General features: G+C 40.3%; 1 protein-coding gene across 2 annotated transcripts in view; it reads right to left on the bottom strand.

Moving 5' to 3' along the window:
• Positions 1–10,946: 10,946 nt before the first annotated feature.
• LOC126457814 (tRNA (uracil-5-)-methyltransferase homolog B-like) overlaps positions 10,947–25,034 on the bottom strand; it is a 119,444-nt gene continuing 105,356 nt past the window's right edge. For both annotated transcript variants that reach the window (XM_050094432.1, XM_050094433.1), the window contains exon 8: positions 10,947–11,164. In XM_050094432.1, coding sequence (XP_049950389.1) covers positions 10,962–11,164 — 203 coding nt within the window. In that variant the 3' untranslated portion in view covers positions 10,947–10,961. The remainder of the gene's footprint in view (positions 11,165–25,034) is intronic.

Below are 25,034 nucleotides of genomic sequence, written 5' to 3' on the forward strand. Positions count from 1 at the left end.
ACACACTGGCTGAAAAAATAGGGGAAAGGGGGGGGGGGGGGGGGGACATGCAGTACTGTCTACTGTAAATGATGTTGCTGCCAGATCCACAGCTGCAATTCACAGTCTTGTACTTTCACTGTTCACAACTACCCAATATTACACAATTATATGGCCAGTGCACTATTGTTTAACTTCCCATAAGCCTCATTAATAGGTTGCAGGTGAACATCCACATACTGCTACAATAGTTTACTGTTGTATATCTACAAACAGTAAAAACCTAACCACAAAGTTCACGGTTCTTGAAAAATAGAAAGATACATATGGAGCAGACACTGTCATTGTTTTCACACATGGCCTATTGGTGTAATACTTATTTCACTGTTAAGTTGATGCATTGTTGTCGTTCTAACCAACACAGGTTCCTTGTCTGAAACTCCATGTACTGACTGTCTGATGACCAAAAACTGGGCACTTACATATCTTCACAATAATAGGTGCTGAAACTACACATTGTTTGAAGTTAAATTTACAGAAATGAAAATTAGAACTTAACTCATTAAATTAACTGCATACATTGAAAAATTTGTTCCTTTAAACAGTTTCTTCTACTACAAGGTTTAGCTCGAATTATTTGTTTAAATGATGAAATTAACATATGTTGTTATGTAAACAGTACTTTTGACAAAACCATTAATTACTTTGGAATTAATTAAGGGCTGGTTTTGCTAACATGTTTTTGAATAGATCCAAACAGAGCCTTTAAGAATACTATTAGTTGTTCCTCCTAATGTTTATAATTAGTACAGAATTTATATTTGTTTATAAGCCAACAGTAGACTTTAAGTTAAGAAACAATTATTGATTTCACCCTGTAATGAAAGATACAAACTAATAATAGTTGAAATAAATTAGAAAAGCAATTACATACCTAAAACTAACCAAAAACTAAGCACAAAACAGGATCTGGTACTATATTCTTTAAAACTGAGGGCCAACCTTTCTCTTTTATGAAAATGCAGACTATACTCACATATGTTAAAAGTAATTATTTAAAAGTGGAGCAAGTACAGTTGGTCAAATATGAGCCAGACCAACTCCTCAGCTGGCTACAGATTCTGCAACGATTGTAAGGCACTAAGGGAATCAAAGCAGATGAGAAAATGTTTGCCTGGAAGACGGTCCTGCTCCAGTGACTTCAGGATTGCATGGAGCTCCACTGCAAAAACAGTATATTCGGCAGGAAGGCAAATCCTGGTCACACGGTCTGGGAACACTACAGAGCAGCCAAGGGAATTCCCTTGTTTCGAGCCATCAGTGTAAATGACCGTGAAAGTGTGATGCATACTTAAAATGTTAAAAAACAGAGATTGGTATGTAAAATCTGGTGTACTATACTTCTTAAAATTAGTCAAATTTAAAATAATTCTGGATCTCTAGAGGAGCCAGGGTGGAAATCTGCTCCAAGCTTGCCATAAAACATTAAGACCAGCCATGTCCATCTCTAAAAGGCAATCCTGTGTGTGAATCCCATAGGGCCTTATGTTGCCAGGTAGGAAAAAGTCAGAAGCCAAGCAATGGTATGGTATGCAGGTGTGTATGGTGTGGACAGTGTTTTATATATCTGACATTCCATAAGAAGCCGTTGCCTGATGTGAAGTGGTGGTTCATCACCCTCAGCACAGAGGCTTGGTATGGGGCTTGTTCTGAATGCCCAGAGGCCAGTCGAATGCTTTCATGATGCACCACATTCAACATTTTCAAATAAGAAGGTCTCACAGACCCATATACCATGCACCCATAATTGAGCCGAGATCACACAAATGCCCTTTCAAGTCGGAGCAGACAAGCTCTGTCTGCTCCACATGTAGTGTGACTAAGATATTTTAAAATACTGAGAGCCTTAACCAACCGTTTCTTCAGGTCCTTAAGATGTGGCAACCATGTAAGTTTGCTGTCAAATATAAGGCCCAGAAACCTCACTGTTTCTGTAAAATTAAGAATAGTGTCCTCATCCTCAACTCAGGAAAATTTAAAACGGAATGAGAATGGTTAAAAATAACACACAGAGTTCTCGGCTGAAAACTTAAAACCTCTCTTTTGCACCCATTCATTCAAACGTAGAAGAGATAGTTGCAATTGACGTGTTGTCGTGGCAAGGCTGGAAGAGGAGAAAAAAACAGAGAAGTCATCCACAAACAAATAACACTGGACAGGACTTTGCACTGCTGACATAATACTATTAATAGCTATGGCAAAGACAGTCACATTTAAACATGGATGTGGTACGGGCATGAGCAACTGTAATCTAGAATTCTACTGACAGCACTCCTGATCATCCCAGAGTGCCATGTTGCTTGTAGTGAGCTGCATAAATCCACACCTGAAATCCAGGAACGCAGTTGTAAGGTGGACTACAGAAGTCACCAGACACAGCTAGAAGTTCAACAACCACCAGGGGCCACCTGTTGTGAATGCGCATGCAGCCTCTCGGCTGTGCACTCTACTGGCCAGCCAGTAGACAGACAAGAAGGGGAAAGGAATACTATACCTCTGACTCAGTTACATGTCTACCTTCACAGCTGTATTATTGGACTGTTATTGTGAGCCATTCCCAGCTAGTGTACCCATTATAAAGAGTTGCTTTCTTGATTTAATAAAGTTTGTTGTGTCATTCATCGTGTGGTGTTCTCTTGTAGTATTAGAACACATTGGTGACAAAGTAGAGTTGTATCTTCATTTGTTTTCCATTATGCAGTTGTTTCAGGCTTTGCTGGTGTTGCTCTCCAAAAATTCATCTCTGGCTGCATTTCCTCCTCAGTTCCCACTGTTCGATGAGGCAGTGGAACACTGAATGATGCCATCATTTTCAACTTTCCACATTACAGATGCAGAAGTATGTCAGGTACTAATTTTGTCATGGATTTATCCCACCTTGAATCAGGTGTTGCAGCAGTTGGCCCCATAACAAGGAGCAGCCCATCAGTCTTGTTGTGTCTGAGCCACAACCCTCAACGGCCTTAGTCGCAAATCCCATTATGTCATGGACAAGTCAAAAGGGTCATATCTAGATGTCTTGGTTCGCGATGTAATCAATTGATCCATCCCCGATATGGAAGTCCAGCAATGGGCCCTCCAGTTAAAGAACCTCTCCATCAAAGAGGTTTTGTAAATTTCCCAGTCATATGAGGTCTCACAAGCAGCTGGCCAGCAACTGGAAACATAATGTGATGTCACAGCAGTACAGGGTGGTCTGGCTGCGTCCACTGCATCTGGGGAGTGCAAGCTGATCGACGTGGTGGCTACCACACAGCATGTGTACAGTGTTCCAATCACTATTCCCTGTTGGCGTCATGTGCATCGTGTTACTCCAAACATGACATACCAGTGTGTCCTCAGCTTTGGGCCATCTGTTGTTAAGTGTTGAGAAAAAAATCCACAGTGCAGCAGTCTGCCACTCAGCAGTGTACAACACAGCATCAGACAACATCGATCTGGATATTCAAGAAGTGTCTTCATCAGGGCTAGTTCCCGATCATGATTCCAACAAGCCTTTTATCGAAGTTTTGGTTCCCTTGTGATGGCTGTGCCCACAGCAGACACCAGCACAGCAGTTTCCCTGCTTAATGCCCAAACATACTCAGACCTCAGCTCTCTGCAGTTGTTACCTGAAAAGTAGGTCCTCAGGGTATATCGTAAAGAGCAAATCCCCTTACTTGGACAATTCATGGCAGAAGTCACCTGCACATCAATCACTTGACTTATTACCTTTATTGTCAGCCAAGACACTAGTCCAGCAAATCTTTCTGGGTTTGATACATTTCAGGCATTTGGCTTTTCAGTCATGGACTCCATACAACTGGTATCTGCTTATGTATCCCAACAGTCTTTGGAATCTCTCTGCTCAGAATTTCATGATATCTTTGTGGAAGACCTAGGGTGCACCACAGACTTTCTAGCTCACATAACCTTGTGGCAATCGGCTCATCCTAGATTTTTTTTGTTCTAGGCAGATTCCCCTGGTCCTCTGCTCCCACATCTATGTGAAGCTACATCAGCTTGCTTCTCAAGTTTGTGGTTCCTGTTTCCTCTAGTGAATGGGTCACATCCCTTGTCAATGTTACCAAACCTCTGGTAAATTGCACATTTGCACTTATTTTAAGGCTTCATGTTGTGTCACAGAGTGGTCTACTTTGCTCTTGGCCACAGTTTGGCAGTGGCAGTTTATTTTGTTGGACAGATACCTGACAGTCATATCAATAGAAAAAGCTGTGCAGAAAAAGCTGGTTGCAGCAGAGCTGGTACATGACAGGGCCGCTTTCACAGGTAGTCCAGCCTTTGATCAGGTAAAATAATCCTGTGACAGGACTGGAATAGGAAGTGGCATGTATGTGGATTGGTCAGGTCTTGCACCTGCATCTTCCACTGGGATATGATCCCTGTGGCAAGGGGTTGGAATTGGGAGTGGCATAGAGTATATTAGCCTTGGGCACCTGAATGGCACAGCCAAGGGCACCTGCATAGCACCCTTCGATGCCAACCTACACTCCTGGAAATTGAAATAAGAACACTGTGAATTCATTGTCCCAGGAAGGGGAAACTTTATTGACACATTCCTGGGGTCAGATACATCACATGATCACACTGACAGAACCACAGGCACATAGACACAGGCAACAGAGCATGCACAATGTCGGCACTAATACAGTGTATATCCACCTTTCGCAGCAATACAGGCTGCTATTCTCCCATGGAGACGATCGTAGAGATGCTGGATGTAGTCCTGTGGAACGGCTTGCCATGCCATTTCCACCTGGCGCCTCAGTTGGACCAGCGTTCGTGCTGGACGTGCAGACCGCGTGAGACGACGCTTCATCCAGTCCCAAACATGCTCAATGGGGGACAGATCCGGAGATCTTGCTGGCCAGGGTAGTTGACTTACACCTTCTAGAGCACATTGGGTGGCACGGGATACATGCGGACGTGCATTGTCCTGTTGGAACAGCAAGTTCCCTTGCCGGTCTAGGAATGGTAGAACGATGGGTTCGATGACGGTTTGGATGTACCGTGCACTATTCAGTGTCCCCTCAACGATCACCAGTGGTGTACGGCCAGTGTAGGAGATCGCTCCCCACACCATGATGCCGGGTGTTGGCCCTGTGTGCCTCGGTCGTATGCAGTCCTGATTGTGGCGCTCACCTGCACGGCGCCAAACACGCATACGACCATCATTGGCACCAAGGCAGAAGCGACTCTCATCGCTGAAGACGACACGTCTCCATTCGTCCCTCCATTCACGCCTGTCGCGACACCACTGGAGGCGGGCTGCATGATGTTGGGGCGTGAGCGGAAGACGGCCTAACGGTGTGCGGGACCGTAGCCCAGCTTCATGGAGACGGTTGCGAATGGTCCTCGCCGATACCCCAGGAGCAACAGCGTCCCTAATTTGCTGGGAAGTGGTGGTGCGGTCCCCTACGGCACTGCGTAGGATCCTACGGTCTTGGCGTGCATCTGTGCATCACTGCGGTCCGGTCCCAGGTCGACGGGCACATGCACCTTCCGCCGACCACTGGCGACAACATCGATGTACTGTGGAGACCTCACGCCCCACGTGTTGAGCAATTCGGCGGTACGTCCACCCGGCCTCCCGCATGCCCACTATACGCCCTCGCTCAAAGTCCGTCAACTGCACATACGGTTCACGTCCACGCTGTCGCGGCATGCTACCAGTGTTAAAGACTGCGATGGAGCTCCGTATGCCACGGCAAACTGGCTGACACTGACGGCGGCGGTGCACAAATGCTGCGCAGCTAGCGCCATTCGACAGCCAACACCGCGGTTCCTGGTGTGTCCGCTGTGCCGTGCGTGTGATCATTGCTTGTACAGCCCTCTCGCAGTGTCCGGAGCAAGTATGGTGGGTCTGACACACCGGTGTCAATGCGTTCTTTTTTCCATTTCCAGGAGTGTATTTATGGGACACCTACTGGAAGCCTTCCTAGCCTCCTAAAACACAAAAACCCTAGTCTACTTCAGGTTCACTGGTGATATCTTCAGGATATGGACACAGGGCCAAGACACCCTGTCCCCATCCCTTCACAACTTCAACACTTTCTCTCCCGTCCCCCTCAAGCCACAGTGCTACTTTCCTGGGTATTGACCTTTCCCTCTCTGATGGCTCCATCCACGCCTCTGTCCACACTGAACCCACAAACCACTAGCAGTACCTGCATTTTGACAGATACCACCCCTTCCACTCCAAAAAATTCTTCCCATGTAGCCTGGCTAAGCAGTGATGGCGTATCAGCATTAACAAGTACTCCTTTTCCCAGTATGCTGAAATTATCACAGACAGGCACCAGCCCCTGGACCTACTTCACAAACAGATTTCCCATGCCATTTCCACACACATCACCAATTCTCCCGTCACCTCCAAGAGTCAGCTACAAAAGAGCACCACCTTCATCAGCCATTACCACCCTGGACTGGAACAACTGAACCACATCCTTCATCAGGCTTTGATTATCTATCATCAGGCCCTGAAATGAGGGACATCCAACCCTCCTAAAGTGGTGTCTTCGCACCCTCCTAAAGTGGTGTTCCATCGCCCACCCAACATCCTAGTCCATTCCTATGCCACTCCCATTTCCAACCTCTTGGTACAGGCATCATATCCCAGTGGAAGATTCAGGTGCAAGACTTGCCCACATGACAGTACCTATTCCAGTCCTGTCACAGTCTTATCTTACCCCATCAAAAGCCCAGTCACCTGTGAAAGCAGACATGTTGTTTACCATCTCTGCTGCAACCATTGCAGAGCTTTTTATATAGGTATGACTACCAACCAGCTGTCCACCAGGATGAATGGCCATCACCAGACTGTGGCCAAGAGTAAAGTAGCCCACCCTGTGGCACAACATGCTGCTGAGCATAGCGTGCTTGATTTCAATGGGTACTTCACAATCTGGGGCATCTGGATCCTCTCCTCCATCACCAGCTTTTCCGAACTGCATAGATGGGAGTCATTGTTACAACACATTCTCCACTCCTGAAATTATCCTGGCTTCAACCTACAGTAACCTGCTCTCCAACCAACAGTTTCATCCCCTCTGTCCTATCACCTCCTCCCTTTTCATGCCACCATCCTCAGTGTGTGGTGCCTCTCCTTACCTCTGTGTTGTTCCTCTCCTTTTCCACTCACGTGTTCTCCCAACACTGTACCTCCAGTCTCATCAGACTTTGATATAGTCCGTGCACCCCCACACAAGACAGCACTCTTCTCTCCCCCCTCCCACCCATACCCTGCTATCCCTCTCCCTTCCCTGCCCGTTTCAGAATTCTATTCACAAGTCAGCCACATTCCAGTGATAGCAGCCAGTGCTAGCAGACTTGTGTGTATGAGGTGTGCTTGCTTGTGTAAATGTGTGTGTGCTTTCTTTGCTGAAAATGGCTTTGGCTGGAAGCTATAATATGTAACAGTCTTTTGATTGTGCCTGTCTGTAACTTAAAAATAACATATTGTAACAGATCAAGCTGCTGAATAATTTATTTTTAATTGTATGAGTCACTTTGGTCACAGATCATTTAGCAATGCCTATTGTACAACATTACGGATACAGGACAAGTTTTATGCAAAAATATCCTTTTTCAGGATGTACACAGATTTTTAGAGGATCAAATTCATGACCTTTTCATGACCTTTTCATGACTTTTTCACTATCTCTTTAGTTATATCCATGACCTCTCAAAAATATTAGTGGTACAATGACAAGAACACTTTTTTTATGAACCTGAAAGCTGGTTGAAATGAAAGCTGAATGTAAATAATTCTTGTATCACTTTAGCTGTAGGTCAGAATCAATAATGTAATTATGTGTGACTTGTAGTATATTATTTGTCAAATGCAATAAAAACATTAAACTCTCACAGAGGTTAGGGTATGACTATTTCCAGATATATTTATCATTACATCAGTTAAAATATAAATTGTTCCAACATAGTAATGTAGTGAAAACTTACAATTTTCCTTTAGACAATCCAACAATTTTGAAAGTATAAAGTTTCCACAAAATGTTAAATTTCACAGTAAAAGATTCAGTGTTTAAGTTTCTGTTAAAATCGAAATATCAACATCTAAAACTTCAGCTGCTTCTTTTGCGTTTGGAGCCCTTTTGTTTCTTGAACTATTCTTCTTTAAGACTGGTCACTTCATCTTCATTGGATTTCTTCTCTTTTTACAGATTCTACTCTTTTTGATGAAGCTTTCTTCATGGCTAATATCTAATATCATTGATTTTGTAATGTCCACATTTAGTTGTTCCTCACTATTAAGTTAACCACCTAAAGATTGTATTGCATTGTAAACACTTCTTTCTGCAAAAATGTTTCTTCTTCTAAGTTTTCAACTAAAATGTTTTTATTAACAGAAGAGTCTCTTTCAACTTCAGCATTCCCATGAAACATACTTACCAGCTTTTGCACAAATTTGATGAAATCATGGTTCACACTCTGCAGTAAAATCATCAGAAGGTGATGAAGCTTGTCCTTCATAGGATTGAATTGTTTCAGATGTTTTTCAGAATATTCACAAAATTTAAAGTCTTCTCTCTTCACTATATCAGCTGTTGATGGAGTCTTTTTTCTTTAATGCATATCCTTCGAACAGAATTGTCACTCAAGAATTTCTCAAAATGGAGCTCTGCATAACTTCAGGTGATAAACATGAGCCACCTTTGACTGTCTTTAATTTCAAAGGGCTATTCTCAGCAATTTTTAGTTACAGACTTTGCAAATACTTGTGCACTCGTGTCTGTAAGTAAGGATATACTGTCCTTTGTAGTTCTTAATAGCAGTTGTACTGATTTGTTGATATTAATTGCCAACTGTGCAGTGTACTATTAACCAGTGTTGACTGTATTGTTGTCTGCTTTGTTACTGAACTGTGCGGTTACTATCTGCGTTTTGTTGCACTATTTCCATTGTTTTTCATTATTTAACATATCAATACAAACAGCAATCTCAATTTCAATACCACAAAGTATTTAACTGACCATCCATTGCTCCCAATGCTCTTTCATGGGAACTCGAAGCACAAGTTTGTATTGCCTGCACTGTGTACTTATAGTACACGGAGGTGGAGAGTATTCCCTCCCCCCCTCCCCCTCAACCCCACCCCCACTCCTGCACTACACCTCTTCCTGCAGCAACACTGTGCACTCAACCAACTCCCCCACCCCCAATCAACAGATGCCAAGTTATAGCCTATCAGTAGTACTAATCTAGTGTGGGAAATATTTTGGCTAGTGAGAAATCAATTTTACTCTGATCAGGATGATCACCTTTAAAACAAGATTAAAATCACAATAGTTTTATATTAACTATTAAAAATCTTTAAGGAAATGTCTTTCCAAAAAAGATGCAGATTCAAAAGATTTAAACAGAAGTGGGAGTGGACACAATTAAAGAAACAGCTGTTCTAACTGAAACTCCTCTAGTAACACACAAGACGGTGGCACTGTCTCGGCCAGAGCTACAATTTATACATTATTTTCACTAGGTGTATACACCATATATGGCTCAATGAAGCAGTTCAGTTTCATTACTTTTTCATGACTCTCGTGACGTTCATGTTCTGTACACATCCTATTTTTGCCTGAAACTTATCTTGCATCCATAAAATTGTACAAGTACTGGAAAACGGTTTCTGACCAAAACCATCGTACAGTTAAAATTAATTACTCAGCAGCTTCACGTGTTACAATATGGCATTTCTACTGTTTATCAAAGCTGTGGAACACACCAACAAAAGCTATTTATTGCCTTTACTCATTCTGTTAACCATTCCCTAGCCAGGATTTTTAGTTGTTGTATTGACTCTATCTACATGTATTGGAGGGCAGCGTGGAGGGTAAAAATCGTAGAGGGAGACCGAGAGATGAATACACTAAACAGATTCAGAAGGATGTAGGTTGCAGTAGGTACTGGGAGATGAAGAAGCTTGCACAGGATAGAGTAGCATGGAGAGCTGCATCAAACCAGTCTCAGGACTGAAGACCACAACAACAACATGTATGAATTTGTATAGCAAAGTCTTGACAAGCTTTCAGTTAGAGGAATGTCTTCAAAAACAAAGGTAACCCAGCTACGATTCCAGAATGGAATTATGTTAATGGACATGCCTTAAATGTATGGAATGCCTGCTCTACTTCTGTAGAATGCCCTATGAAATGTTAAAAAATGGCTTCTGCCAATTTTTTACAGTCAGCCCACATATAATGTTCCTCAGTTCAGATTAGCCTCAACTGCTGCCTACTGAGTCCACCCCTCAAATCCATTTGATTATTTTATGTCACAGTTAAGTTCCCTATTCAATCTTTGGTCTGCGGTCCTTGTTTCTGCTTATACCCAATCTGATTGACTCACCTCTATACTTTTTTACCTTTCTTGCTATTTTACTTCCAGTCCCTACATGTCTACTGCTTTTTCTTACTTTATAAACCTGTTCCACTAACTGCAATTAATCTCCACTTTATCCACTTTATTAATTAATGGGATTATGTCTAACTTGTAGTTAGAATCAGATGGTATGGCTGCAGTTATCTTTGAAAAGATAGGCATGTTCCCCTTTTTTCAATACTTCGGTTTCTATGTGCTACATTGTTCCCTTTACTACTAAAATTTTGAGTTGATTTGTTTTATTTTAACTCTGCCTTTCTCTTCATGCCTCTTTCCTTTCAAAGAGAGCAACTTTTTTGTTCCAAAACTTAAGATAATATTAACACAAAGGTATTTCTGGTTAATGGTTTTGAATTCATGGAAGAGAACTTGCGAGTAATTTTGGCAGTAAATTAAAAGTATCATTTTATCATCTCATAGTTTGTCACTGTAGATATATTTTAAAGCATTCAAGAATAATATACGACAGCAGAGATTTTCTGTCTTTATTAAAACAATATTAGATAAAAAAATATACAGCACTGATGTCATCTTTCAAATAAAAGAATTAATTCAGTATGAAATGTATGTGGGAACATATCAACAGGAATTATCTGGTGTAAGTGAAATTTCCCAGATTCTTGAAGCTGAACAATATTTGAAAGAGTGTTAGGATTATCTGCTTTACAAGACACATAGACCACTCTCTTTATTTGTGGGCAATTGTTCAGCACATCCACAACTTTTGGACCTGAAACAGAACAAACATTTTTCAGTTAACACAAAAACAGTAAAAACCTTTGACTAGACATTTTATTTTAGTAGTAAATTTTACATTTTCCTGTTAGATATTTCTGGTTAAAGGCAATTCTCAAGCAAGTGATTACTGAGCTATTTACACACACACACACACACACACACACACACACACACACACACACACACACACACACACACACACACAAAGAAAAATCTAAAAAAATGTGGCCTCTGAAGAAACTATTGTTTTGTACATAACAGCTGCAGCAGTGGACACACTCATATTGAAGATAAATACATAACTAAATTAAGCCAAATTAAAATAGGTGAAACTGTAAACTGTAGTCTTTTTTGTCAAAGTGTGAAGTTATTTCCCAGTGGGAGCTATAACTGTAAACCATTATTCGTGTTATATGGATATTCATATTAAGCTTAGCAATGATATAGTTGTCTGAAACAGGCATGTACATCACTAATTGTTCACAGTTCATTATGCTCCATTCATGCAATTTCAGCTGAGCCAGACTGCCAAGAAATACTGTGAACGATTTTTCGCAAACATAACACACACATTACCTATCATACTCACAAAGAGATGCAGTGGCCATGACATCCTTTTCTCCTGATACTGTCCATTTGCTCTGTAATTGTACCATCCCACATTCCAAATTGATGATTTGTGGAGTGTGCCTCTTTGCTGCACTGGGGACTTTACAAGGGCTGTTCAAAAAGTACTTGAGTTTTATTTACAAAATCACTCTTCAATCAGATACAATTGTTTGGCACTAGTCACCTTCAAAGTAGACCCCTTCAGCTTCTACATACCTCTCACAACACTGCTGGAAGCACCACTGGAAAGTCTCTTTTGGTTGGGTGGGCAGCTGCTCCATCAAATTTTGCATAACGTATTCGCTATTCTGATATATGTTCCCTTTCAGTGTCTTTTTCAGATTAGGAAAAAATCAGAAGTCACTTGGAGATAGGTCAGGGGAACAGTGAGGTTGACAAACCACAGTCATGTTGTGTTTGGCCAAAAACCTCTGAATTAACTAAGAACAATGAGAGAGTGCATAATCATAGTGAAGGTGCCAACTGCCCGCTGCCCATGATCCCTGTTGTCTGCATCTCATTGCTTCACAAAGGCGATGCAGAACCTCTTGCTAGTACTCTTTACTAACATTAATATCTTCTGGGGTGTTCTCGTGATGGACCACACCATTGTATTTAAAAAAGGTGATCAGTAAGACTTTCCTATCACTGCAGACCTGCCTTGCTTTTTTGGGTCTCCAGGATGATGGCTGCTTCCACTGCAATGACTGGAACTTTGTTTCTGTGTCATACCCATCAACCCAGGCTCATTACCAGTGATCACTGTGTCAAGAAGGTTGGGATTACTGTTCACAGTATCCAGCAAGTCCTGCAATCTCTGAAGAAAGTTGCTTCTGCTCAGTTGTTAGCAATTTTGCCACAAATTTTGCTGAGATCCTCCAGAGGTTTAAATTTTCTGTTAAAATGGGGATGAATGGATCTAATACTAATTCTAACCTAGTGTGCAATTTCTCTGATCATGATTTGTTTGTTCTGCATCATCAGTGTCCTTACATGATCGATAAAAACCTCATTTGCAGATGTTGAGGGACTGCCTGAATGCCTTTCACTTTTGCTAAAGAGCAGCCATCTTTGAAGCAGTTGTACCACTCCTGTGTTGCACCCATTCCTTCATCCCCAAGCACTTGTCAATCCTGCAAATTGTTTCAATTGAGAATTGCCTACCTTAAAATAAAATTTTATACACTAAAACTATTCCACTTTTTTTCTGTCATTTTTCCACAACACAAAAACCAAAGACTACCACTTACATGTGTCCCCTTGTCAATGGCTAGCCATTGATTGGTTGTTTCTGCATTCATGAAAAAAAATCAGGCAAGTGCATTACATATATCTACAAACATAAAGAGCATGTGCGCTGCAATACAATTTTTAGTTTCAACAATAAAAAATAAGCTCAGATATTGTTTGAACAAAATTGGCATTCTACGAATCGGAGCATGGAATGTCCAGGTAGGCCAGAAAATTTAAAATGAGAAATGAATAGGTTAAAGTTAGATGTGGAGGGCATTAGTGAAGTTTGGTGGCAGGAGGAACAGGAATTCTGGTAAGGTGAATACAGGGTTATAAATATAAAACTGAATAATGGTAATGCAGGAGTAAGTTTAATAATGAATAAGAAAATAGGAATGCGGATAAGCTACTATGGTCAGCTGTGAACACATTATTGTAGCCAAGATAGACATGAAGCCCACATCTGCCACAGTAGCACAGGTTTATATGCCGACTGGCTACGCAGATGATGAAGAGAGTAAAGAAATGTATGATGAGATAAAAAAAAAAGATTTGAATAGTTAAGGGAGACAAAAATTTAATAGTCATGGAGGACTGGAAATCAATAATAGGAAAAGGAAAAGAAGGGAAAAATAGCAGTTGAATATGGACCAGCAGAAAGGAATGAAAGAGGAAGCCATCCGCTAGAAATTTGTACAGAGCACAATTTAATCATAGCTAACACTTAGTTTTAAGAATCATGAAAGAAGGCCGTATACATGGAAGAGACCTGGAGGCACTGCAAGGTTTCAGATTGATTACATAATGGTAAGACAGAGATTTTGGAACCAGATTTTAAATTGCAAGACATTTCCAGGAGCAGATGTATGTGGATTCTCACCATAATTTCTTGGTTATGAACTGTAGATTAAAACTGAAGAAACTGCAAAAAGGTTAGAATTTAAGCATATGGGACCCGGATAAACTGAAAGAGACTGTCAAGAGTTTCAGAGGGAGCATTAGACAACGATTGACAAGAACAGGGGAAAGGAATACCGCAGAAGATGAATCGGTAGCTTTGAGAGATGAACTAGTGAAGGCAGCAGGAAATCTAATAGGTAAAAAAACAAGACCTAGTAGAAATTGTAGGATAACACAGGAGATATTGAATTTTATTGGTGAAGGGATAAAGTATAAAAATGCAGTAAATGAAGCAAGCAAATTGAATACAAGTGTCTAAAAATGACGATGACAGGAAGTGCAATATGGTTATACAGGAAAGGCTATAGGACAATGTAAGGATTTAGAAGCATATATCACAAGGGGAAAGATAGATGCCAACTACAGGAAGATTAGAGAGACCTTTGGGGAAAAGAGAACCAGCCATATGAATATAAAGAGCTCAAATGGAAAACCAGTCATAAGCAAAGAAGGGAAGGTGGAATGAGTATATAGAGGGTCTATACAAGGGTGATGTTCTTGAGGGTAATATTATGGAAATGGAAGACTGCAACGACGAGATGGGAGATACTGCGTGAAGCATTGGACAGATCACTGGAAGACCTAAGTTGAAACAAGGCCCTGCATGTAGACAACATTCTGATAAAACTACTGATATCCTTGAGAGAGCCAGCCATGACACAACACTTTCATTTGGTGAGCAAGATGTATGAGACAGGCGAAATACCCTCAGACTTCAAGAAAACTATAATAATTCCAATTACAAACAAAGCAGGAGCTGAGAGATGGGAAGATTATTGAACTATGGGTTTAATAAGACACAGTTGCAAAATACTAACACGAATTCTCCACAGAAGAATGGAAAAACTGGTAGAAGTCAATCTCAGGGAAGATCAGTTTGGATTTCGGAGAAATATAGGAAAATGCAAGGCACTACTGATCCTACGACTCCTCATAGAAGATAGGTTAAGGAAAGGCAAACCTATGTTTATAGGATTTGTAGACTCAAAAACAGCGTTTGACAATGCTGACTGGAATCTCTCTTTCAAATTCTAAAGGTGGCAGTGGAAAATACAGGGAGCGAAAGGCTATTTACAATGTGTGCAGAAACCAGATGGCAGTTATGAGAGTGTAAGGCCATGAAAGGGAAGCAGTGGTTGAGAAGGGAGTGAGATAGGGTTGTAGCCTGTCCCTGATGTTATTCAGTTTGTATATATAAAATCTGGGGTAGGAGTTAATGTCCAGGGAGAAGAAATAAAAACTTTGAGGTTTGCCAGTGACATTGAAATTCTGTCAGAGACAGCAAAGGACTTGAAAAAGCAATTTAACAGAATGGATAGTGTCTTGAAACAAGGATATAAGATGAATATCAACAAACCAAAACAAGGATAATGGAATGTAGTCGAATTAAATCAGGTGACACCAAGAGAATTAGATTAGGAAATGAGACACTTAAAGCAGTAGATGAGTTTTGCTACGTGGGCAACAAAATAACTGATGATGGTCAAAGTAAGAGGGGATATAAAATGTAGACTGGCAATAGCAAGAAAAGCATTTATGAAACAGAGAAATTTGTTGACATCAAGTAGAGATTTAAGTTTCAGGAGCTCCTTTCTGAAGGTACAAGGTGACACATGGGAGACGGACGGTTTTGAACTGCGTAGTACTGAGGGCACGGTGGTGAGAGGTGGTCATGGTGGGGATAGTTCTGATCATGGTGGGGATAGTTCTAATCCACCCAAGACGTCATTTCATTTACTCAGTCACTATGGAGCAGTGGGACTTGCAACGTCGAGTGTTTGTCTATGACAGTTTCGTGAAAAGTGGTGAGTCTATTATTGCTATGCAGCAATTGTTTCGTGTGCGGTTTAATGTCGGTCAACATGGAGCTGTTCCAAGCCATAACACAATCCTCAGATGGGTGGAAAACTTCAGATCAACTGGAAACATACTGGATAAGAAGCACCAGAAAATGTTGAAAGGGTAAGGCAAGCGGCAGTCAGAATTGCAGGACCGTCAGCGAGACGTCATGCTAGTGAGTTACAAATCAATCGTGAATCGGTTAGATGAATTTTGCATAAAGAATTAAAATTCCATCCCTACAAAATGGTCACTGTCCAACAACTGAAGGAAACTGATTTTGCTGTATGAGAAGACTTCGCTTACAGAATGCAAGTGATTTTGGGATCGAATGAAAATGAAATTTTATTGATGAGCGATGAAGCTCATTTTCATTTAAACGGGACCATGAATAAGCAAAACCTACGTTACTGGGCTCCAGAGCATCCACACCTTATCCACGAGCATCCTCTACACTCAGAAGAAGTAACAGTCTGGTGTGCTCTTGGCTCTGTTGGCATTATTGGACCTTATTTTTTGAGGCGAAAGGGGCCACAGTTACTGTTAATTCAGTTCGTTACATTTGTATGCTTGAAACATTCTTGAAACTAGAACTAAGAAGATGACGAATCCCTTTAAAACGAGTTTGGTTCCAGTAGGATGGGGCAACATCGCAAACTGCGAACACTTCAATGACAGTTCTAAGACGCATGTTTCCTGGCCGGATTATCTCACGTTTTGGCAATGTTCCTTGACCTCCCAGGTCTTCCGACTTGTCAGTATGTGACTTTTTTCTGTGGGGGTACCTTAAGAACTGTGTCTCTAACCACAAAACACGAAATTTGAATGAGTTGAAGAATGCAATAATTCAAGAAATTGCTGCCATCCCTGCAGAGATTTTAGACCGTGTGATGGAGGATTTTGAGAAGAGACTTGAGTCCTGCATTCAAAATGATGGACATCACCTTGATGACATTATTTTTCACAAATAACTTTGTTAACTAAAATGGCAAATAATGGACTTTGATTTTGTGTAAATAAACATGCATTAATTTTAAAGTTGGCTGAGTATTATTTCATTAAAAACCGTCCGCCTCCCGTGTGTCACCCTGTATTTGTATGGAGAGTAGCCATGTAAGGAAGTGAAACACAGACAATAAACAGCTTAGACAGGAAAATAATAGAAGCTTTCGAAGTGTGGGTAGATCACATAACTAATGAGGAGGTACTGAATAGAAATAGGGAGAAAAGAAATTTGTGGCACAACCTGTCTAGAAGAAGAGATTGGTTGGTAAGACACATTCTGAGATATCAAGGGATCACCAATTTAGTACTGGAGGGAAGCAGGAAGCAGGTTCAAAATCATAGAGGGAGACCAAGAGATGAATACAGTAAGCAGATTCAGAAGGATGTAGGCTGCAGTAGTTACTCGGAGAAGAGGAGGCTTTCACAGGATAGAGTAGAATGGAGAGTGCATCAAACCAGTATTTCGAATGAAGACCACAACAACAACAACTTTTTGAACAGCCTTCCTACATATTATTGATAGATTATCTGCCCTGTTGCCTCCTTATTATAACTCATGATGGTTCGTGGCACAGTCATGGCATTTCCACTTGCAGGTACTCAAGTCATTATATTTAGTTTCGGTTTTATCTCTAGGCTACATTCAATGCACTACAAAATGCAAGACAGGCACAAAATAAGATGTTTTTAATTGATCATTTCATTTGGGATTGATAGATTTTGAGAAATCTTTTGACACGGTTTGCACAATTTATTAGTGTGCTGTATTTGCTTTGTTCAACGTAATCATACATCATCTAGTATGTTGAAAGTATCTGGTTCCATTTTGAAACAAACCCATTTAGTTATGCCTGCAGCAATTTGACCACTGCATGCCCGCCTGTCCCCCAATGAATTAGAACATACTTACATCTTAATGACTTTTACAGCAGTAAAAAGCAAGAAAATCACAGTGGACTCCATATTGTGAAGTAATGGATAAGTTGTCATACACACAAATACATATAATTTATTATTGAATTTAGGAAGCTGGTTGAAACCTGAAATTGATAGCAGTGGGTTTTGGGTGGAAAATTTGAGTGTTTATTGAAAGGATGGGTTAATGGGAAATGGAGGTGGTGTACTTGTTGCAGTAGACAAGAAACTCAAATCCTTTGAAATAGAAACTGAAACTGCATGTGAGATTGTTTGGGCAAGACTCAGTATCAGGGGTGGTCGTAAAGTGGTAAACTAGATAAAAAAGCAGTAGTGTCATATCTCAACGAGACACTTGAAACTTCCAGCACAGGAAGAGCAGGCAGAGGAACTGTGGCACAAGGTTAAAATAATAACTAGCCATGCACTAGATAGATATGTACCCAGTAGAACAGTTCATGATGGGACATTCACTGTAAAGAAACTTCTAATGGAACAGAGGCTGTTGCATAATACACATAAAAAAAGAATGGGGCTATAGACAGACACATGTTGAATGAAACACATTTGGTTGTAAAGAAAGCAATGCGTGAAGCTTGCTTTCAATGACTACCACAGCAAAATATTGTCAAATGATCTTTCACAAAACCCGAAGAAAAGTAAAGGCTGTTTGCAGCACCAAAGTTAGTGTCCAGTCACTTGCAAATGAGACAGGAAGTGAAATTGGGGTTAGTAAATCAAAAGTTGAAATGCTTAACCCAGGAGAAATACGCCAATTTAATACTCATACCATTGAAAAAAAGAGTGAAATATGGGTTAATGTCAGTGGTGTTGAGAAACTGCTGAAATTGTTGAAACTAAATGAAGCTACAGGGCCCAATGGTATCCCAATCAGATTCCACATTGTATTTGAGGGTGAGTTAGCCCTCCTTCTAACTATAATATGTCATACACCCTTCAGATAAAAAACTGTGCCCAACAGTCAGATGAAAGCACAGATCACATTTATTTACAAGAAGAATAGTAGACGTGATCCACAAACCCGGCGGGGTCAGGGATTTTCTCTGCCTCGTGATGACTGGGTGTTGTGTGATGTCCTTAGGTTAGTTAGGTTTAAGTAGTTCTAAGTTCTAGGGGACTGATGACCATAGATGTTAAGTCCCATAGAGCTCAGAGCCATTTGAACCACTTGATCCACAAAACTACCGTCCAATATCCTTGGAATCGATTGATTGTAGGATCATAGAATGTATTCTGAGTTCCAAAATAATGAGATATCTCAAATAGAATGACCCCCTTCGTGCCAACCAGCATGGATTATGAAAACAAGCAAAACCCAACTTGCACTTTTCCCAAATGACACACTGAAAGTTTTGGATTGAGACTGTCAGGTAGATGCAGTATTTCATGATTTCCAGAGAGTGTTCAACTCAGTACCACATCTACACTTACTATCAGAAGTGTGATCATATGGGCTATCAAGTGAAATTTGTAACTGGATTGAGGGTTTTTTGGTAGGAAGGATACAGCAAGTACTTTGGATGGAGAGTCATTGTCTGATTTAGAAGTGACTTCAGGTGTGCCCCAGGGAAGTGTGTTGGCACCCTTCTGTTCATGCTATACATTAATGACCTTGCAGACAATATTAATAGTAACCTCAGACAATTTGCATATGACACAGTTATCTATAGTGAAGTACTGTCTGAAGAAAGCTGCAGAAATATTCAGTCAGATCTTGATAAGATTTCAAAGTGGCCAAAGACTGGCAACTTGCTTTAAATGTTAGAAATGTAAAATTGTGAACTTCACAAAGTGAAAAAACATAGAGCCCTATGACTATGATAGCAATGAGGCATGTTGGAATCAGCCAACTCATACAAATACTTGGGTGTAACACTTTGTAGGGATATGAAATGGAATGATCACATACGTTCAGTTGTGGGTAAAGCAAGTGGTAAACTTTGGTTTACTGGTAAAATACTGGGGAAGTGAAATCAGTCTACAAAGGAGACTGCTTACAAATCATTCATGCAACCAATTCTAGAATATTGCTCAAGTGTGTGGGACCCGTTAGGATTAACAGAGGATATCAAACAGAGAAGGGCACCACAAATGCTCATAGGTTTGATTGATCTGTGGAGAGTGTCACAGAGATACTGAAGTAACTGAACTGGAAAACTATTGAAGACAGATGTAAATATTCCTTAGAAAGCCTACCTATAAAGGTTCAAGAACCAGCTTTAAATGATGATTCTAGGAATATACTTCAATCCCCTACTTATCACTCACATAGTGATGTGAGGACAAGGTTAGTTAATTACAGTGATTAAATAATTATTCTTCCCACACTCATTGTGTGAATGGATCGAGAAGAAACCCTAATGACTGGTACAATGGGATGTAGCCTCTGAAATGCACTTCACAGTGCTTTGCAGAGTGTAAGTGTAGGAATGAGGAGGTTCTGCGAAGAACTGGAGAGGAAAGGAATATGTGGAAAATACTGACAAGGAGAAGCAACAGGATGATAGAACATCTGTTAAGACATCAGCGACTGATTTCCATGGTACTAGAAGGATCTGTCGACGACAAAATCTGTAGAGGAAGACACAGATTGAAATACATGCAGCAGATAAAGTTTAGGTGTAGACGTAGATGTAGAAATGGTCCAAGAAATGCAAGATAGAGTTCAACATGAAAATGAAGAAATAGTGGACTAACAAAAAAGCTCAAGGTGACAATAAGAAAACACCTAATATACTGCAACAAAACACCAGTAATAGCATATGATAACAGCACAGGAAATGCACCAATGTCCATAGTAGCCCAAATGAGTTTAAAATTTGTCATGTAGTGGTGGTTTGTAAAAATTTAATAGGTGATTTGACAATATTATGAAAAGAATAGTTGCCATTCACCATGTAGTGGAGATGCTGAGTTGCAAGACTCAACAAAAAGACTGTCAGAAAGTAAGCTTTCAGCAAACAAGGCCGTATCGGAAATAACAACACACCCACACACTCTCATGCAAATGCAACTCACACACACACATGACCACAGTCTCTGGTCCCATCATGTGCTGCTGTTACAATCCGGCCTCAGCAGCCAGAGACTGTGGCCACGTGTGTGTGAGTTGCATTTTCATGAGTGTGTGTGGGTATGTTGTCTATGTTGACTACTGGAGAAGTTCAGCATAAGACTCACCATGAGACAGGAGCATACTCTGGCATATGGAAGACTGTGGTACATTTATTTTTGCATTAAGATTTAGCTGTTAGCTGTGTAAATGATCTATTCCCCACTGACTCCACATTGATTTACAGGTACTACAAAATCTTTATACATTTCAAGAGACCTAACTTGTATGCATTTGTATAAGCTGGAAACTAAGCAACACTCAACTGTTTGGTTCTTCCACGAGGAACAGAAATCAGCAGGACTGGTTCCTTGCAAAGTACTTCAAAGAAAAGATTGCTTCTTTCTATGGTTACATGGACATGTGACTATTGCTTGGCTGTCGGCTGTTCCTCAGCTTTCCCATGGGACTTGGACAGGAGTGCAAGCAGTGTAGCTAGTGTAGGCTACCCACCGGGCAGCCCTATTGTATGCATTCTGTGCATGTGCAACCCCTGCTCACACAAAATAGTCCACGGTGGTACAGTCATGTACAGTATAGTGTGGCTGCCTGACTACCCACATGGTATCCCTGTTAGCAACCATCCCACCCCACATACCCCAGCCTGTTGCTGCCTGCAGGTGGCTGGGCATCTGTGGGTGAACACTTGGGTTGGAACAGCCTACTGCAAGGGATCAAAGAACAGTTAATGCCAAATGGTATACAACACCTGATTTCCAAAATGTTGTCAATGAAATTATCACCATGACAATGGTGGAGAAAAATTGGCAGTGCATGTCTCATCATCCATATTCACCTGATTTACTACCTAACAATTTCTTTTCATTCACTTATGTCAAGAAAGTAGACAGTCGTGTCACATCAGAAGCTGTTGAATCTTTCCAGAGCGATGTTTTTCAGGTTCCAACATCAAAGTGAAAAACAGTTTTCAGAATTGGTTTGAATTCATACAAAAGTGTATTAATTTGGAAGGTGGGTATTTTGAGAAACAATAAAATTCTTTGTACCCAAAACTGTTTTTATTTCATTGTTTTTGTAAAATGCTTTTTAAACTAATGGTGCTTTTCCAAGTTTCTAACATCGAAACACTTGTTGGGTCTTGGGTTGGCTTTTACAAATTTCAGTAATGTAAGTGAATTAAAAGTTTGTACAAATGCTGCTATGTTCTCTAATGTGCCATTAACCTTATGCACTGTATCTTTTTGACTTCACTGAGTCAGCTGTGCTGGAACAGTCTTGATGGGAAGCAGGCTGCAACACAGCTTTTCTGCAGATTTCAATGTATTAATTATTCCTTACAAGCCTTCTACAAAAATATTGATGTCACAAAGCTACCCCATTTTTTAATAACGATAAACTGATTTTAACACTGTACTGCCCTGTTAAAATTTTTTACCTTCATTTTATTTTTATCGTGATCGCAGGTATTACCCTCTGAAACCCTCTTGGCAGATTTAGGCTAATTTCAACCAACATCAACCCACCCTTTAGAAATTAAAAGAAAGTAATCTGAGTACTGCATCTTCATCACACATGTACCTGGGGAAATGAAGGTAAAATGTCAGCATTACAACCATAATACAACTGGGGTGTGGTAGTTGCCCCAGAGTTTGCCAACTAATGACTATTATCTCAAGAGCTTTCCATCTCCTCCATATCTAACAGTGGTTACCATAGCAAGTCCTGAGTTTGCATCATCATTCTATAGCTTAAAAACCCCTGAGGCACTAAATAAAGTAATGAATGGCCAAGTATGCTCAGATGTTTGAAAATACACAGGGGGATTTCCTTACTTATTTTCTTTTCTTTCCCCTCACGGTGCTATTAAAGCTGTGGGTACGGCCATCATGGTGCCTCTTCCAGGTCATGTACAATTAATGGCCACTTACAATTAGGTTTGTCAAACACTGTCAATTTTTTTTTGGTAGATTCATCAGACAAGAACACCTTGTGATTCCATTGATATACTTTGTATGCAATTTGTGATACTGTTTGGACCTGGCAGCAGGAAAGCAGTGGACTTTTAGGCTGACATTCTCCGTTGAGCATGTTATAGCTGTGGCTAACAGTATTAAATTAATCTTTGCTTGTTGGCAATATGCTGCATACTAGTTATTGTTGTGGTGTGAGCTAGTTGCAGCTGGGCTCTCGGCCAGGATGAAGTGAGCTGACCTTGGATGGTGCATTCATCAGCACCGCTCAGTAGCCATCTTAATGCTTTTCTAGCATGTCCATGCCATGGTCAGTCATTACTTAATTTTCAGTGTGATAGCAATTAGCAGCAAATTGTGGCATGTAGATTGAAATGCTGAATCTTATCAAAAGTGTTGATGTTTACTGAGTGTTTGAATAAATTATTTTACTGAGTGTTTGAATAAATTACGATTCATTACCAATTAACAATTGATGTTCTCACTTGAAACAGTCATCATAGTATCCCCGGAGGAATGTTTCATGAGATTAGCTGTACAGAGAGTTTGTTTGAAAAGTAAGGAGAGACTGCCCTAATATAGCGGGCCTGGAGGAATACCAACAGGGTCACTATACATGGAGACCAATGATGAGCACATCGCATCCTGCAACAATCTTCGGATCTGGTGTCTGACAGCTAGTGTCTAAGTATTGTGAGTGAATTAGACATTTTTAGTGATGCCTCGCCTTCCAAGCAAAGTTCGACAGGAAAAGAATGATAGGCAGTGAATAATCTCATTTTAATTATATTTTGCATGTGCAGTATACAATTGAACAATAATGCCTAATGAAACAGGATGGTAACATAATCAATGGAGAGGACAGTGTTAATCAGGAAAGTGGTGATATGGATCTTGTTAATGAGTCTGAACTATCTGGTAGAATTCAAAATGAAGATGCCCTGGAAAGTGAAAATAAAAACTTGAATGTAAATGTTGAACAGATAACAACAGGGTTGAGATTGTAGGAAGAGAGGAAACGCTGAGGCAGCTTTTACAAAAAATGAATGCTGATTTGAACAAAAAACTCAATGATCATGAGAGAAATCTGAACAAAAAATTTGAACAACAAAGTAACAAACAGGACTAAATGTTAGACCAAGAGATAGCGAATTTTTATAATGAGTTTCAGAGTAAGTTTAATAATTTCGCTCAGGAATGCAGAAAATCACGTAAAGAGAAACAATCAGGTTACAACACAGTGTTAAAAGATCGAAGCAGATGAAACTGAGATTCAGAAACAAGTCAACTCACAAATGGAAGTAGTAAAACAGGAATTACTGATGAACGTCTTTACAAATAATGAGGTAGTTTGGGCTCAAACTGCATGAGAGGAAAATCTGTCATTAAAGTGGTATCAGGTGTGCAACAACACTGTTCTGATCTAGAATCAAAAATACAGATATTGGAAGGCACAATGAAGACTGTAATAATATCCCCTACCCCAGTAAATACAAGTATTACCCGACAAGAAATAGAAATTTTAATGCAATAAAATGGTGATATAAGTTGTTGTGAAAACATTGTTAACAGTGTGCTTGGTCAAGCACAGCTTAAAGAATTTGACCCGTATACACTATGACATCCCATGGATTTCATGAAACAATTTAAAACTGTATTTGCATGAATTCAAAATGAATCATTCAAAATGAATCAGAAAAAATCAATATTTGTGTAAGACTCATGAATGCAGGTCCTAGGACATGGGGAAATTGTGTATCTGATCAGCATACTACATTTGCAGACTTTGAAAGTGCATTTTTCTGCAAATACTGGTCATGTGAGAAACAACAAAGTATAAAAGAGAAATTAATTGCAATCAGCTTGAGAAGTCGATGCAAGACCTCCTTAAAAAACACTGGGAGCACAAAAGCTATCTGGACAATCTTATTAGTGATGATGATTTGATCCTAATTTTGATAAAGCAATTACCATGGAAAGCAGAAAACAGCATTGCGAACATCTGATGATTTGATGAGTTATTACAAGTTGTTGATCATTTAGAAGAAATAGATAATGGAGGAATCCCAAATGTATCAGAGCGAAATTTGACTCATTGTAATAAACAGTTTCAATGACATGATGCACCGCAGAAAGATAATTACTGACATCAATTGTAGGATCAACAATGTGACCATCAACAGCAACACAATGACATGCAAGGAGATGAACATTTGAGAAATTACTGGTGTAATGAT

This window comes from Schistocerca serialis, chromosome 2 (assembly GCF_023864345.2).
Source record: "Schistocerca serialis cubense isolate TAMUIC-IGC-003099 chromosome 2, iqSchSeri2.2, whole genome shotgun sequence".
NCBI classification, from domain to species: domain Eukaryota; kingdom Metazoa; phylum Arthropoda; class Insecta; order Orthoptera; family Acrididae; genus Schistocerca; species Schistocerca serialis.